The sequence below is a fragment of the Pecten maximus genome, chromosome 7 (genome assembly GCF_902652985.1).
Source record: "Pecten maximus chromosome 7, xPecMax1.1, whole genome shotgun sequence".
Taxonomy (NCBI): domain Eukaryota; kingdom Metazoa; phylum Mollusca; class Bivalvia; order Pectinida; family Pectinidae; genus Pecten; species Pecten maximus.
The window spans coordinates 3,581,315-3,600,224 of NC_047021.1; the positions used below are offsets into that span (position 1 = coordinate 3,581,315).

At 35.4% G+C, this 18,910-nt stretch overlaps 2 protein-coding genes and 1 long non-coding RNA gene across 3 annotated transcripts; all 3 read left to right on the plus strand.

The window, feature by feature from the left end:
* Positions 1-684: 684 nt before the first annotated feature.
* LOC117331364 (caveolin-1-like) lies at positions 685-2,959 on the plus strand. The gene is made up of 2 exons (XM_033890050.1): positions 685-790; positions 2,316-2,959. The coding sequence occupies exons 1-2, from the start codon at positions 722-724 to the stop codon at positions 2,646-2,648; spliced, it is 402 nt and encodes a 133-aa protein (XP_033745941.1). The 5' UTR covers positions 685-721; the 3' UTR covers positions 2,649-2,959.
* Positions 2,960-5,948: 2,989 nt separating this feature from the next.
* Positions 5,949-9,156, plus strand: LOC117331365 (caveolin-1-like). Its single transcript, XM_033890051.1, has 2 exons — positions 5,949-6,088; positions 8,496-9,156. Exons 1-2 carry the CDS (start codon positions 6,020-6,022, stop codon positions 8,826-8,828), a joined length of 402 nt encoding a protein of 133 aa, XP_033745942.1. The 5' UTR covers positions 5,949-6,019; the 3' UTR covers positions 8,829-9,156.
* A 3,067-nt stretch (positions 9,157-12,223) lies between these two features.
* LOC117330709 lies at positions 12,224-14,282 on the plus strand. Its single transcript, XR_004533390.1, has 3 exons — positions 12,224-12,330; positions 13,209-13,280; positions 13,775-14,282. It is a non-coding gene; the product is annotated as an uncharacterized LOC117330709 (long non-coding RNA).
* The last annotated feature ends 4,628 nt before the right edge of the window (positions 14,283-18,910 follow it).

The following is an 18,910-nucleotide window of genomic DNA, read 5'->3' on the forward strand; positions in this document are numbered from 1 at the left end:
TGTTACTACACGTTTATTAGTACCATATGTGGATTGGTAGGAATGTGTGTTAGATAACACGCTTTAATGACATGGCTAACCTCCGTGTGAACCAGGATAACATTTGTCTGGACGATACCGTTATGATATAATAGCTTGTTAATTCTATAATGGGATGTTTACACCACTGATTACAACATACATTCATATCTACAATAAGTTATGTTTCTCCATATTGCCTGATTAATCAGAGTTACATTCCTGTTTGGTACCTTTGTAAACATAAACAACAGTTTTATGTATTAAGATGACCACTATTTACCGGTATGTTATGGTATAAAATCCATAATCACCAGCTTGGGCGTTACGATAGACAGAATAGACATTTCCCTATATGTTTAGTTAAAATTACAGATTTAAGTGGTCATTTCCTAAATCAGATCAGAAGCTAATTCTATTTTCATGTAAAGAGTATTGGTGTTATATTTCAGATTTTCTAGTCCTATCTTTCAGCGATTCACTATTCGGAAGCGTAAATGGTAAGGTATTGTGAGTAGCTCACAGTGGTATTTAAATATTCACTCTATGACGAGATTGTAATAGGTGGCCAATCGAAGAAACGTTACCATCTGACTCCAAAAATCAAACACCTCCTTTCCTCCAAAGGTTGTCAGGTAATTAACAACTCACTATAAATTAAAAAAACATTTATTAGAGAGGGACACTCACTTGGACTACCAGCATGGCGGAACAACAACAAGAGGTAGATCTTTTGAACAGGGATCCCAATTCCCTTAATTCCACAACACAGGTACGTTTTTATTGCTTATTACAATTTTGATTTTGACCTTCTCTATAATTTTTATTTATGTCTGCTTTACATCTTCTTTGCAAAACAAATCAATGGGTTCGTATTGTTAATATTATCTCGGCTTATGTGTGCTTCCAATTGTGCGATTAGTTCAAATGCCGTTTCACGGGCAAATAGATGGTCATGAATGACATGTCAAATTATTAGCATGTTTGTCGAGTATTTTCATATAAGATAGTAGATACGTGTTACCATGGTTACTGTATATGAAGGGTTTGATGAGTAATCTCTTCACACGATAAAACCACTTTCAAAAGTATGTTACATATCTTACTATTTTTTATCTAGTTATATGTTTATATTTATTCAATAAATTACCAATAATCATTGTATGCTAGTTTTTGGGCTTAGACCGTCTTAATGAATCTTACACTTATAATTTATTCATTTGATTTTTTGTCATATGTGGTTATGAATATACTTGCAAACATGACCTTAACACAAAATAAAGCTCAGAATCCGATAGAAACAAATATCCAGCTTTTTAAAAAAAAATGTTATCAGAACGAGCTAAAATTCTCAAATATGGTCATATATATTCCGATATACGATTCAGATTACAAACTGCAGATAACTTATTCAACGTCATTACTTGAAGTGAAGTATCGTAAAACTGTCCGGCTTGAACAATATTTCCATAGGTGGAACTAAAATATTACTTCTAGAGGTTGAACTAAAAAATAATTTAACTAGATTAATCTAAAACATAATTTAACTAGGTTGAACTAAAACATAATTTTACTAGGTTGAACTATAACATTATTCTATAGGTTGAACTTAAGCATTATTCTATAGGTGGAACTAAAACATTATTTCTATAGGTTGAATTATAACATTACTTCTATGAGTTGAATTATAACATTACTTCTAGAGGTTGAACTATAACATAATTTAACTAGGTGGAACTATGACATTATTTCTATAGGTTGAACTATAGCATAATTCTATAGGTTGAACTATAACATTACTTCTATAAGTTGAATTATAACATTATTCTAGAGTTTGAACTATAACATTACTTCTAGAGGTTGAACTATAACATTAGTCTATGAGTTGAATTATAACATTACTTCTATAAGTTGAATTATAACATTACTTCTATGAGTTGAATTATAACATTACTTCTATGAGTTGAATTATAACATTACTTCTAGAGGTTAAACTAAAACATAATTTAACTAGGTGGAACTATGACATTATTTCTATAGGTTGAACTATAACATTATTTCTATAGGTTGAACTATAACATTACTTCTATAAGTTGAATTATAACATTTTTCTAGAGGTTGAACTATAACATTACTTCTATGAGTTGAATTATAACATTACTTCTATGAGTTGAATTATAACATTACTTCTAGAGGTTGAACTAAAATATAATTTAACTAGGTTGAACTATAACATTATTCTATAGGTTGAACTAAGATATCATTGTATAGGTTTAACTTAAACATTACTTCTACAGGTTGCCTTTGAGGATGTGTTGGCAGAACCGGACGGCACACACAGTATCGACTGTGTCTGGAGCAACAGTTACAAATGCTTCACCTGTGGGAAGAACTGTTGCTACAAGCTCATGAGTACCCTGTGTGGGATTTGTATTGCACTGTACTGGGGATGTGAGTTCGCCATGATCACGTTCGAGATGGTATGGTGCTGTACACCTGCTCTCAAAGTCCATTCCATCATGCTCGGAATTTGTCAACGTTTCCTCGGATCATGTATCCAGTGCTGTCTGGCTCCTCTCTGTGAGACGATGGGATTATGCTTCGGGAACATTACAATTACTAAGAAATGATAAAAGGGTGTTTCAGGAATTTGCTCATGTGATATTCAAGTCGACAGCTGCGAATCATTTCTCAATTTAATGACTGTGATACTTACCACTATGGTTTTGCAACTGAGTTAGTCATTTTAAGAAATACTTGACAATTATTTAAAACAAAAACTCGGCAAAAGAAACTGCTTTGATTTTATAAATAAAATATTTTTGTTTGTATTAAGATGACAAGCATTATTGTCTGTATGATGTTGAAAACCTTTCCGAGTATTAATATGCTTATCGGTCTATTTTACGAAATTGATTGAATAAAGAATATAAGTTATACATTCAAGCGTTGTGATTGATGAGCAAAATGTATAATATACATATACAATGTAAAAATGGGTAAATATTGTGATAATGTATAATATACATATACAATGTAAAATGGGTAAATATTGTGATAATGTATAATATACATATACAATGTAAAATGGGTAAATATTGTGATAATGTATAATATACATATACAATGTAAAAATGGGTAAATATTGTGATAATGTATAATATACATATACAATGTAAAAATGGGTAAATATTGTGATAATGTATAATATACATTTACAATGTAAAATGGGTAAATATTGTGATAATGTATAATATACATATACAATGTAAAATGGGTAAATATTGTGATAATGTATAATATACATATACAATGTAAAAATGGGTAAATATTGTGATAATGTATAATATACATATACAATGTAAAATGGGTAAATATTGTGATAATGTATAATATACATATACAATGTAAAAATGGGTAAATATTGTGATAATGTTTAATATACATATACAATGTAAATATTGTGATAATGTATAATATACATATACAATGTAAAAATGGGTAAATATTGTGATAATGTATAAAGGTAAAGGGCCTGTCACACTACGACGTTCTCACCAGCGTTCGAGTAACATGTTGCGAAACGCAGAGGAACGTCGAGAACGTTGGAAACAAGTTATAAGAAAGTTAGACGAGCGTCGACAAACGTTTAGGAACGTTGAGGGACGCCGACGAACGCTGAGGGTGAAAAATATTTTTGGGTGTGCACAAAAATTCACGACGTTCTACCAAAACGCTACTTACGCGTTAGAGGAACGCTACACGAAAGTTGGCGGGCGTTACTCGAACGTAACTCGAACGTCAGGACGTTCCCTGGACGCTAGGTGGACGACGGTCCATCAGGATCGAGTGTACAGCGCGTGGCTTGCGCTTGGGTAACGCCTGTGTAACGTCCGTCGAACGTCTATCCAGCGTGTCGCCAACGTTTCTCAGCGTTCACTGAGCGTTATTAACGCTCATGTAACGCTCTTTTAACGTATGTCAGCGTTCTGAATTTTTCCAACGTCAGTGTAACGTCCATGTAACGTCCTTGTAACGCGCCTGTAACCTACTGGTAGCGTTCAGGAGCGTTTGACAGGCACTTGCCATATATAAGGGGCTTGCAGAGGCCACGCCAGCCCTGTTGGAACTTTCACAGAGTCAAAAGCCCTCAGAAGAATGACAGCAACCCAACCCAAACGCTATCAAAGCGCTGAGAATGCAATAGAACGCTAGATTTTGCTGCTATTTTCGACCACAAATGTCACCTGACGCTGAGTGAACGTTGTCTGAGCGTTACCCAAGCGTTACAAGAACGTTATAACAACGTTGACCTAGAAACTCAATTTGAAGAACGTCGACGTTCCCCGACGTTTCTCCAATTTTTCAAAATGCAACCAAACGTCCAACAAAACGCTATAGTGTGACAGGGCCTTTAGTGAGCGTCCTGATGTCGTAATCACATCACGGTTAGCTGACGTTCCACAGGTATCGTATGGTCGTGTTATCACTATCTGATGAGAAGTACTGATTGTAAGGATACTATGAGTGAACCGATTAAATTTCATACACATACAAATCCATACACATACAAATTATACATATACAAATTCATACATATACAAATACATATATTTACAAATATATGCACATACTCATCTTTACACATACCGTATCAGTTTCTATACTAGAAAGTACATAATACTTTATTTATAATTGTAAACATACAAGACCAATCCCTCTAGAACAATAAATGTGTAGTGAATCGGTATAATGACTCTCGGCACAAATAACTTGTCCCAAATGTTGTTTACCAAAACCCGCTACATAGCAACAGGACAAAACACGCCCATTCTATACCAAAATTTTGTAAGAAAATGTGTCAACGGTATATCTTTTCGAGGTCAGCTATTTTATGATGTATCTCACATGGGTAGTCTTAATACCGAACAAAAGACTGTAGATCAACTAATCACTTAATTTTCCTAAGGTGTTTAAATCCAGGCTGTCACACGCAGAGGCGGTGTAGAGTTACATGATCATGCGGAGAAGTTTTTAAGATATACATGTATAGATCTATAATTATCTTACCATTAATTACATTACTCTGTCTCTTAATGTCTCAGGTGTGAAAGGCATGAGCACTTTAATAGCACTATGAAATACATAATCAGTAATAGATACAGCACACGCCAAAAAAGTAATATGATATAATATATAAGTTTTGTTTTTGTTTATTTTTCTTCTCCACGTCAAAACCTCATAACGGATATTTTTTCCTAAGTGAATAGAAATTTCAGCGCGGCCATTGATTATCAATATGTCAGATAACTTCGTGATCATTACCCCATTCGCAGAAGATGACATTACAAGTACTCTAAAGAAAGAAAAGACGTTTATTTCTCCGCAACACCTGGCCTTGATTACATTTTTGTCTGATATTTTAATAAATAAACATTTTTTTTTGTTCATCATTTGCTATTGTTTATTATTGATGATACCTTTAAATTAAGGTTACATGTCGCGTTACCTAACACGACATAAATTGTTGGCTGACAGCATTAGGATAACGTTTGTTCCCCACTACAAAGAAGAGTATTGGAATATTTTAATACATACAGAAATTGCGTGTAGTACCGGCTATCTATATTATAATGCATCATTATAAAAGCATGCCAAAACACCTTTAATGCATGCAGATAATCTGAAAACAAGTTTACCTAAGGTCATTGGGCTTAATCGTCCCACAATGCACGTAACGCGGTCAATAAAGCAATTGTGTAAGTTTGGATTTTATTTCATCTTTAAATATCTGACGAACCAAACATGCGTTTACTTTATTTTAAATTGCAATAAGAACGAAAAGTAACGTGATACAGGGCCTTGTAACACGTGATACATAGAATGTCCTTTGTTCGAATCCTTATACCATGAACACGAGTACCCATGACTACAGTATAAAAGGGAGAACGGAACGCAATAACGGTCATTTTAAGAGAATAGCCTTGTAAATTAAGTCACTATGGCAGAGCAAGCAGTACTCGTTGACATGGTGAAAAGAGACCCGAATGAGATTAACACTGATGTACAGGTAGGGAGATTAACACTGGTGTACAGGTAGGGAGATTAACACTGATGTACAGGTAGGGAGATTAACACTGATCTACAGGTAGGGAGATTAACACTGATGTACAGGTAGGGAGATTAACACTGATGTATAGGTAGAGAGATTAACACTGATCTACAGGTAGAGAGATTAACACTGATGAACAGGTAGGGAGATTAACACTGATGTACAGGTAGAGAGATTAACACTGATGTACAGGTAGGGAGATTAACACTGATGTACAGGTAGGGAGATTAACACTGATGTACAGGTAGGGAGATTAACACTGATGTACAGGTAGAGAGATTAACACTGATCTACAGGTAGGGAGATTAACACTGATGTACAGGTAGGGAGATTAACACTGATCTACAGGTAGGGAGATTAATACTGACGTACAGGTAGGGAGATTAACACTGACGTACAGGTAGGGAGATTAACACTGATGTACAGGTAGGGAGATTAACACTGATGTACAGGTAGGGAGATTAACACTGATGTACAGGTAGGGAGATTAACACTGATGTAGAGGTAGGGAGATTAACACTGATGTACAGGTAGGGAGATTAACACTGATGTACAGGTAAGGAGATTAACACTGACGTACAGGTAGGTTGTCTTCCCTCTCATGACTTAATCACTTAACTGAGTTTCGATTTCTGAAATGAATTAAGAAATGAAATATTTGAACGTTTGCGAAGATCTGCTAAAATGAATGAGAGACTATATAATCAGATAGCTGACCAGTGTTTAATGTATATGGATACGTTAATTAGCATTGTTTGAAATAAACAGAAGTAATGCTGGTCCCTAACGATATGGTAGTTCTGGTCCCTAACGATTGGGTAGTTCTGGTCCCTAACGATTGGGTAGTTCTGATCCCTAATGTTTGGGTAGTTCCGCTCCCTAATGTTTGGATAGTTCCGCTCCCTAACGAATGGGTAGTTCTGGTCCCTAACGATTGGGTACTTCTGGTCCCTAACGATTGGGTAGTTCTGGTCCCTAATGATTGGGTAGTTCTGGTCCCTAATGATTGGGTAGTTCTGATCCCTAACGATTGGGTAGTTCTGGTCCCTAACGATTGGGTAGTTCTGGTCCCTAACGATTGAGTAGTTCTGGTCTCTAACGATTGGGTAGTTCTGGTCCCTAACGATTGGGTAGTTCTGGTCCCTAACGATTGAGTAGTTCTTGTCCCTAACGATTGGGTAGTTCTGGTCCCTAACGATTGGGTACTTCTGGTCCCTAACGATTGGGTAGTTCTGGTCCCTAACGATTGGGTAGTTCTGGTCCCTAACGATTGAGTAGTTCTGATCTCTAACGATTGGGTAGTTCTGGTCCCTAACGATTGAGTAGTTCTGGTCTCTAACGATTGGGTAGTTCTGGTCCCTAACGATTGGGTAGTTCTGATCCCTAACGATTGGGTAGTTCTGGTCCCTAACGATTGGGTAGTTCTGGTCCCTAACGATTGGGTAGTTCTGGTCTCTAACGATTGGGTAGTTCTGGTCCCTAACGATTGGGTAGTTCTGGTCTCTAACGATTGGGTAGTTCTGGTCCCTAACGATTGGGTAGTTCTGGTCTCTAACGATTGGGTAGTTCTGGTCCCTAACGATTGGGTAGTTCTGGTCCCTAACGATTGGGTAGTTCTGATCCCTAATGATTGAGTAGTTCTGGTCCCTAACTAACGATTGGGTAGTTCTGGTCCCTAACGATTGGGTAGTTCTGGTCCCTAACGATTGAGTAGTTCTGGTCCCTAACGATTGGGTAGTTCTTGTCCCTAACGATTGAGTAGTTCTGGTCCCTAACGATTGGGTAGTTCTGGTCCCTAACGAATGGGTAGTTCTGATCCCTAATGATTGAGTAGTTCTGGTCCCTAACTAACGATTGGGTAGTTCTGATCCCTAACGATTGGGTAGTTCTGGTCCCTAACGATTGGGTAGTTCTGGTCCCTAACGATTGGGTAGTTCTGGTCCCTAACGATTGGGTAGTTCTGGTCCCTAACGATTGGGTAGTTCTGGTCCCTAACGATTGGGTAGTTCTGGTCCCTAACGATTGGGTAGTTCTGGTCCCTAACGATTGGGTAGTTCTGGTCCCTAACGATTGGGTAGTTCTGGTCCCTAACTAACGATTGGGTAGTTCTGGTCCCTAACGATTGGGTAGTTCTGGTCCCTAACGATTGGGTAGTTCTGGTCTCTAATAATTGTTGGTCGCACGGTACAAACAGTTTACTTAAAACATCGATATTCACTATATTTACTATATCGATAATGACGGTAATCAAAATTTAAAAGATATTCGTAAAACGAATATCGAGTCTGATGCTAAGAAAATGTAGATATATTTTTACCTGAAGTAAAATAAAGTTCATCATGATACATGTACATGTTTCTTGCAGGCTAATTTTGAAGACGTACTTGCTGAACCTGACGGTACCCACAGCTTTGATTGCATCTGGAAGTTCAGTTACGTGTGTTTCAGTGGAGGGAAGGATTGCTGCTATAAGTTGCTGAGCACGTTATTTGGTCTGTGTATAGCTCTGTTATGGGGCTGTGAGTTTGCAATTATCACCTTCGAGATGGTATGGTGCTACACTCCCATGCTAAAAGCCTACACGATTTCCATGGGACTCCAACAGAAGTTCTTCTCTGTTTGTATCAACTGCTGTTTGGCGCCTGTCTGTCAAACTTGTGGACTTTTCTTCAGTAACATTAATGTTAAGAACGGATAAATTGTTGAATGAGAACGAAGAGGCAACATTTACACGAAGCTTCTACATAGACTATTCTAGTGTTTCTGAAAGATCTGCGACTATTCGAGTACTTCCGAGTGATCTGTTACTAGCTTCGATTAAGTGTAATCTCAATGCGCTCCCTGTTAATACTTGGCTGTGATAAAAAGCAAACATTACTCAATAGCTGCTCTTTTGCATTATAATAGAAGTGAAATACTTGTGATATCTTAGCCAATAGCTGCTCTTTTGCTTTGTGATAGAAGTCAGAAATGTGATATTTTAAAGTTCATTCGACTTTACAGTCATTAAAATTGTATAAGACAAATATGTTTGTTTTTTATTGACCTATTTTCTCTAACATTGATCGGTGAGCTGTATTAATACATTAACAGCACTACAGCGATGGACGAAACAGCGATGTGATATAATATCATTCATTATATTCGGCTTTTACTGGGGAGGTTTTGAACATCGGAAATAATTGCCAGCCTAACGTCAAAACGCAATATATTGCAGGTAAACGCAAAAAATGCAATTGGGTGCGAACCTTAAATTAATTCGGGATAACGGAATATTTTTCTTTGTCTTTTCCCGGCCACTATTTATAAGTATTATTCCCTATCCTTTTGGCAGCACTGTCATTTAGCGCATGACTATAAAACATCAATGTTACAATGTGTCTGATTCGTCTTTACACGAAAGCTGATTAATACGACATTAAAAAAAATATCGTTATTATGATTTAAGCTATCTCGTTGTTACGACTTACGCTATCTCGTCGTTACATGTACACTTGTATCTACCTTTACTGAGATATATACAAATATATGCCCTTAAAAAATCACCACACAATGTAACATGTCTTTGTGTGTATAAAATCACAAAACAATGTAACATGTCAATGTGTGTATACAATCATCACACATTGTAACATGTCAATGTGTGTATACAATCATCACACATTGTAACATGTCAATGTGTGTATAAAATCACCACACAATGTAACATGTCAATGTGTGTATAAATCACCACACAATGTAACATGTCAATGTGTGTATAAAATCACCACACAATGTAACATGTCAATGTGTGTATAAAATCACCACACATTGTAACATGTCAATGTGTGTATAAAATCATCACACATTGTAACACGTCAATGTGTGTATAAAATCACCACACAATGTAACATGTCAATGTGTGTAATAAAATCACCACACAACGTTACATGTCAATGTGTGTATAAAATCACCACACAATGTAACATGTCAATGTGTGTATATAATCACCACACAATGTAACATGTCAATGTGTGTAATAAAATCACCACACAACGTTACATGTCAATGTGTGTATAAAATCACCACACAATGTAACATGTCAATGGGTGTATAAAATCACCACACAAAGTAACATGTCAATGTGTGTATAAAATCACCACACAATGTAACATGTCAATGGGTGTATAAAATCACCACACAAAGTAACATGTCAATGTGTGTATAAAATCACAAAACAATGTAGCATGTCAATGTGTGTATATAATCACCACACAATGTAACATGTCAATGTGTGTATAAAATCATCACACATTGTAACACGTCAATGTGTGTATAAAATCACCACACAATGTAACATGTCAATGTGTGTAATAAAATCACCACACAACGTTACATGTCAATGTGTGTATAAAATCACCACACAACGTTACATGTCAATGTGTGTATATAATCACCACACAATGTAACATGTCAATGTGTGTATAAATCACCACACAATGTAACATGTCAAAGTTGTGTATAAAATCACCACACAATGTAACGTGTCAATGTGTGTATAAACTCACGACACAATGTAACATGTCAATGTGTGTATAAAATCACAAAACATTGTAACATGTCAATGTGTGTATAAAATCACCACACAATGTAACATGTCAATGTGTGTATAAAATCACAATACATTGTAGCATGTCAATGTGTGTATAAAATCACCACACAATGTAACATGGCAATGTGTGTATAAAATCACAAAACAATGTAACATGTCTATGTGTGTATAAAATCACCACACAATGTAACGTGTCAATGTGTGTATAAAATCACCACACAATGTAACATGTCAATGTATGTATAAAATCACCACACAATGTAACATGTCTATGTGTGTATAAAATCACCACACAATGTAACGTGTCAATGTGTGTATAAAATCACCACACAATGTAACATGTCAATGTGTGTATAAAATCACCACACAATGTAACATGTCAATGTGTGTATAAAATCACCACACAATGTAACATGTCAATGTGTGTATGAAATCACCACACAATGTAACATGTCAATGTGTGTATAAAATCACCACACAATGTAACATGTCAATGTGTGTATAAAATCATCACACAATGTAACATGTCAATGTGTGTATAAAATCACAAAACAATGTAACATGTCAATGAGTGTATAAAATCACCACAAAATGTAACATGTCAATGTGTGTATAAAATCACCACACAATGTAACATGTCAATGTGTGTATAAAATCACCACACAATGTAACATGTCAATGTGTGTATAAAATCACCACACAATGTAACATGTCAATGTGTGTATAACATCACCACACAATGTAACATGTCAATGTGTGTATAAAATCACCACACAATGTAACATGTCAATGTGTGTATAAAATCACAAAAAAATGTAACAGGTCAATGTGTGTATAAAATCACCACACAATGTAACATGTCAATGTGTGTATAAAATCACCACACATTGTAACACGTCAATGTTAAATAGAAGATGTGCACTCGCCTCGTAGTTGATGTATTGAAAAAAATTTAACCGCTCTCCAATACTATTTGCATTTTCCAATAAGAGCGTAGTTTACGATATCGTTCCTTTCTACAGGAAATACTTATCTACGTTTATACAATAGCATTACAGTTACACTCAACAAAGACAATGAACAATGAGCCTGCTACGACGAGACAAACATTCACAATTAACATTGAAAACCATTGTTGTGTTGGTATTTTGACCATGTAAACAAATAATGTAAATGGAACCAAAACAAAGAATGAAAACAGCAAAAGTACAAAGAAACATTACACGTTTAGTCAATATAACAAAGAAGCATTTTTCCCCAGTCTTATTACGAAAAAACAGTTACGTTCACTATTATTCTGGCTTAACTACAGAACAGCAACTAAAAATATCATATACACATGTATCTGTTGAAACATATAGTGAGTTATGGATACTGAAAATGATTGAACATCCAATTAAAACCCTAAATATATTTAAACAACATTAAAATCGTTTAAAGTACATGTGGTTATTCAGGCACGGTTTTGTAACATATCAATTGAGGGTTATTTCTCAGGAAAAGCTCATCCTGCTTTGGTGACACAAGCATGTATGCTAACGAGTTTTCTCGCGCTGTTGTTTTACCTAGTGATGGTGGGGGACGATACACAAAAGACCTGCTGAAATAGGTAAATTCTGTTATATTTATACACTTATTTATTTCGTTCTGTATTTATAAATACTAATCGCAATAACATATCGCATTTTAACGCTAACTTGTGACGTTGTTTAATGTGACAGATGACAAATCTTTACAAGGAGAAATTAGTGTAAGCCGATATAAACCATTTAGGTTAATGTGAAACTATGCCAAAGACATATCATATGTATCAATCATCTATGGTAGTGTATGAAGGAATACCTTTCGTGTGTATTAATGAAACCAATTATTTTGATCATGGATATAAGCGTTTTATAAGTTGAACTGTAGAATATGCAATGGTCTCTCTATGATCAGTATTGATAACTAGTCTAAATCAAAGTGTCTACCTACGATATCATTATGTTAAGAAAAAAATGTCTAATAACGTTTTTAGTGTAGTTTTTATGTGGAAGCTTTTTGCGGTTATAATTACCAATTTATGGGTTACATAGACTTTAATGTATGGAGATTAGATCACACTATTAGTATCTCTATGAAGAATTAATGCTTTAAAAAACATTTCCATAAAATCATCAAAGATGTAACGACGACGGTGAATTTTTCATAATATACAACATGGACAGGGTAAAGGAACACATATCTGATCAAACCAAGCCGGTTACCGAAATCCAGCCCAAAGTTTACTGAATGGGAAAGGTACACGGCGAAATTAGAGCTAAATGTTTATCCAAGGTTGCCACTCAAGTAAAAATAGACAGTTTTCCCTGACCTTAATTGTCTAAGACAATCCTAGACACGTATAGACACTCGAACGGTGGCACGAATGGTGCAATATGTGGATTTAGAATATCACTCGTTCATCTATTCGACCACAAATAACAATTACAGTTCTTTTATTTCAAGATGGCGTCTCATCGATATGAAGGAGTTGATTTAGAAAATCGAGACATCAATTATATCAACGAAAACATCAAGGTAAGAGTTACAATGATTTCATAATAATCTTATATATCCATCACGGTATATTATAACATATGCTATTAAAAACAGAAGAGTTCCAGCTCTGAATTCCAACAGTAATAAGAACCTAAATGTCCGTGAACATTATAACACGATAAATGGGTGACCCTCCATGACTAAAAGGGGAGTTTGCTGTTATATTAATACATGTGATCGCAGCCACCATTCATGTGATATTTCTATTTATGACCATAGTAATGATTATATACCCCTACTCAACCCCGATAATTATCTTACGTGTGATATTGATGTAATTATGGATGTGAACTTCACTTCGGGAAAAATGCTTTGGACATGTATATGATATCCATCTTAAGAAAATAGCACTTTCACATAATATTTCACAAATGATAAAACAAGCGGATCCGCGTTTTTTTGTTTTTTGTTTGGTTCACACAGCCTGTTATGTCATTTGTTTGTGCTATGTACACTGTTTCACTCTTTTTAAGGTTGTGTTTGATGAAGTCCTTGGTGAGCCGTGGGGATCACATAGCTTTGACTGTGTATGGAATGCCAGTTTTACGTGTTATACATGCGGCAAAAACTGCTGCTACAGGTTCCTGACATTACTCTGCGGACTTTGTATAGCACTGTACTGGGGGTGTGAATTCGCTGTCATCACATTTGAAGTCGTATGGTGCTGTACGCCAATATTCAACATATGGAAGCTTATACTGGGAGTGTTTAAAGAGATCAACCAAACTAACATCAGATGTTGTTTAGTGCCATTCTGTGAAAGCATTCGTCTCTTGTTCAGTAACATACAATATCACAGCACAGTCACATACATAGATCTAAGGAGAGTTTGATCGCATGACTAAAGGGGCGTGGTATGTCTTACATCACATCCGTATGGACACATGAGAGAGCGGACAGACAGAACACTTCTGTTGATGAACCAGGATGTCATACATTCAGTTAGACACAGTTTGCTTTATCATACATTGATAATGTATCATCCATTATCTACATTAACTTCCATACTGTATTACTAAATGCTATGGATATAAGTATCATTCCTGTAAATGAATTGATATATTTTGCATAATAAAATAAATGGAAGTGAATCAGGAGCCATTAAATTAACCGCATCGTTGATTTAGTGTTCACGAACTCTGGAGTAGCTAATTAGACACATAGGTGCATTTAACACCCTTAGACCTGAACCTATCTATATAGATCTTTGATCGCAGCAGTAGTATTATCCCGCTATCTCGTTAGTCATATTTACTTATCTACCTACACTTAAGGATGATACATTCTAGATAAAAAGAGCTCGATGACAATTAATGACGAATCTATGAATCCAATCTATAATGTTTGCGTTGAAGGCCAATGGTTTAACCTGTCTGGCAATAACTTAAAATGCTTAGGTGACTAAGTAGCAGATGCTATATCAATTTAAATAACGATACTATAGATTACATGAAAAAATAATTATGAATTTTATTTCAAAGTGTTCAGTATAGATATTAACAGGATAAAAATTTCTGATGAAATTTGATCTTTTTTTAAAATGTTGAAATAAAACACGTTCTTATTATACATCGTTTCACATTTTAAAGACGTGATTGAAAAGGGAACACAAGTCATTGGTAGTAGTTTTATTTATTGAATGCTCTGAGATATAACTGGATGCTCAGAGAAATGATGGTCAGAAAATGTGGCCAGATCAACTATGCGATTACAAAATGTAATCGGAAGGATAGAAAAATAACGACGAGTTGTCATAAATATAGATGTTTGTAACAAATATATAACCGGTAGGCCACGACATAAAGATTAGCTTTCGGAAAATAAAGCTGGGTGTTCATACTTGGTGGTATGTGGAAATAATCAGTGTGGTCAGAAAATATCCCCGGGAAATATCCCCTGGAAATCAGAAAATATATTGGATGGTCAGAAAATATACCCGGTAAATCAGTAAATATATAAGAAGGTCAGGAAATATACCCGGGAAAAATTATAGGATGGTCAGAAAATATAGCCGGTTGCTACACCGAGAGGTTGTGGAGATTTCACGTCCATTAGGAAAAAGAGCACATATGATGACTGCTCAAACAGGGACTACCTATTCTTGTTTTAAATCGTCACCTTACTTTTATCTGAACTCTTATCTCTCCGTAATGTCAATAACTCGGTGAAAACATTAACTTTGTTTGATAAGTAAATATGTCAAGGGGGAGTTGTATTTAGACCCAATTAGTGACTGTTAATATTAAAAGCATGCGCTTGTTATTTGGAATGAGTAGTTATGGATACGGCTGATATATAAGGACTTGGACGACTGAGAAAGTCTTAGACTGAAGGAGACAATTAAACGCTGTAGGTCCCACCGGAGAGTCCGTATATCTATTAACAATGTCTGACTTAGAGGTTGATCTTCTGAACAGAGATCCTAATGGATTAAATAACACTGTACAGGTACGTAAAATAAGTATTTAATTATAAATCAGGTAATAGGAAAATAATCAAAATTACCAATATTCCAAGGTATTGATTTCATAGTTAACAGGCATCATTGTAGGTGTGAATTGTGTCACTTCAAAATGATCAACAATCATAACATCAGGAATGTTGATATACCTATGTAAACAGGTTTGTAACCGTATGTAAAACATGATAAGCCTATTTGCATGAATACTTCTGGGGGAGAAAAAGTATGTATGTGAATTTTTAGGGCTTTAGAGGAAGTGAATGGGACTTAGATCGTGTAAAGGAAGATTCAGAGTGATGCCTAATTTTGCACATATTCAAAATTAGTTCATAAACTTTTCAATATGTCCATTTACAATAAAAATAGAAACATTATCATCACTTAAACGGCCCGAATCTACTAAGATCCTGTCAATCGTCCGAATGGACAGTGGATTGGAAATGAAGTATACGTGTAAGGTCCCATAGTTTCAGACGGTCGAAATAACGCCTCGCATCCAACTCCGTCACATTTTCGAAAAGATAGCTGTTCATTTCGAATCGAAGCTGGAAGCAACCAGAGAACACAGACTAGTCATTATTCTTCCGCGAAGCTGGCAACCATGCTAACTTTAATATTGTTTTATTTAAAATGTGTTACATTCTCTTTAGTTTTTTTTGTTTTTGTTTTTTTTTTATTTTGTCTGTATAATTCTGTTTGGTCGTCTTATTGACGGGCTATTTGTAACACCAGACAGTAGACTTGCGCAAGTTCTAGAAAATGAAGACATTGTTAATTGAAATATAAGAATTAAATGTTGCTTTCGCCAATATCATGGAGTGATGAACTGGGTTGCTCTTGAAACAAAGTCAACATGAACTGCTTTGCAATAAACTAAATTTGTCCTAAGAGCAACTCAATTCATCAGCACTTGAAATCGACCAAAGCAACATCCAAACCTTTTATGAAAATAAACAAATAGACGTGAGCAGACAATATAATTTTTTACTCCAAGGATAGCATGTTTCTGAGAAATAACGTGTTATGCTATTTTGGTGGTCTCTGTTGTTCAAGCATAATCAAAGAGCTACAATCAAAATTTTCTGGCTTTAAGTTTATTCTGATCCCAATTCGATTGTTTTTACACATAATTGTTCCTTTCGTAATAATATTATATTGCATTGTACGAACTATTCAACCCATATTCCAATTTAGAAAACGAAGAACATTTCAAATTATCATGTATTAATAATACAGTACAGAAAAGTAAATTGTCGAATTTTCGTGGCAATCTGCCCCTTTATCAAGACACGAGTAAATCACATATAGACATAGAACATGAAACAGTTACATAAGTTTAGCAGATATACAACGAACAATATCGTTATAAATGTGATATTGATCCCTTCGGGCGATAATTATTATGCTGGAGGTCTTTTATAATTAGTCAGAAATCATCTTAGGTAGTGTACAGCTGGTAAAATAAATATATAAAGAAATAAATAGGAAGGATAAAAGGTTTAACGGATTAGCAGCGCATGTTGAATAGATGTGACGGCAGTGCTTGATCTGTAGCAAATGTTTTTGTTTTTGTTTATCTTCGCATTTGTATAAATGAAAACACCGGCGACTCTATATATATTCTATATTGCAGGTAGCGTTCGAGGATGTTCTCGGTGAACCAGAAGGTACCCATAGCATCGACTGTGTCTGGACCAACAGCTACAAATGCTTCAACTGTGGAAAGAACTGTTGCTACAAGTTTATCAGTACCCTGTGTGGGATTTGTATCGCACTGTACTGGGGATGTGAGTTCGCCATGATCACATTCAACGCTGTCTGGTGTTGCACACCGGCTCTCAAGTCTTACACCATTGTTTGTGGAATCACTCAGAAGTTCTTTGGTACATGTATCGCTTGTTGTCTTGCTCCACTGTGCGAGACTTGCGGACTGATGTTCAGTAAGATACAAATTTCAAAGTCCTAGGGATACTTCTGACTAACCCCATTATCAGATCAGCGGGTGGTGATGCGTGACGTTTGTTTTTGCTCGTCAAGACTTAAACGGATTGTGGCTACAGAACTGATGCCTTTTCCTACGACAAACACTTTGTAATTCATTTTTGCTAGCACTCACTTTAACAGTACAAGCATGACTGTGATATTCCCGGTGAATGTGATGACTTTTATAGCTATTAATACTCACTCAGTCATTGGCTTTAATTTATATTTAATATTACGCTCTATAATGTATGCCAAAATGCAAATTAGCTATAAAAAATGAACATTTTATTTCAATAAATTTTTAAAACTGAGTCTTATGTCTGTGTTTTCTTACATAAATCTCATGCATGTGTTACATATTGTCAATAAAGTGTATGGCGTCACCATTCATGTGTTACATATACATATTGTCAATATAGTGTATGGCGTTACCATGTGTGTGTTACACATTGTCGATATAGAATATGGCGTTACCATGCATGTGTTACACATTGTCGATATAGAATATGGCGTTACCATGCATGTGTTCATCATAACGGTCCAGAAGATAGGCTTACCTTTAATCTCATGCGGTCAAATCAATGTCTCGTTCATCCTAAGGAGAACCGGGGATATGATATCATACATACCAAACAGCTTGGGCATTTATATAACAACAGTAAAAAAACAGAACAATTTGAAACGATATCGAGGTGACAACTGAAACTTTAATCAATATGATACAGATACTAAAAGCTAATATGTGTTGACTCTCTTTCGTAATGTAAATAACTGTATAAAGAACTTAGATGTTATTTGGTAAGAACAAGTCAATGGAAATTACATCTCACGCGAGTGCATATTCTATATGTAACCATGGTAAATACTAGCCGCAATATACCGCTTGAAGGTTTCTTCTTTTAGCTAGATCTTATGCGTAATACTAAGAAGTCAGCGGTCCCGGGTTCGATCCCTAACGGAGGCAGTGATTTAAATTTAATCAATCATGTGCTCTGTTACATATATACAAGTTATCCTTTAATAAAACAAACTTTAGATGTGAATTAACAGACATTGATATTGGAGACAGTTTCCTTGCTATGAGAGTTTAATTCTAAGTAATTGTGATTACAGAGATATTGAAATTCTACATTATAAACATGATATAGTCCATAGTTACATTTGT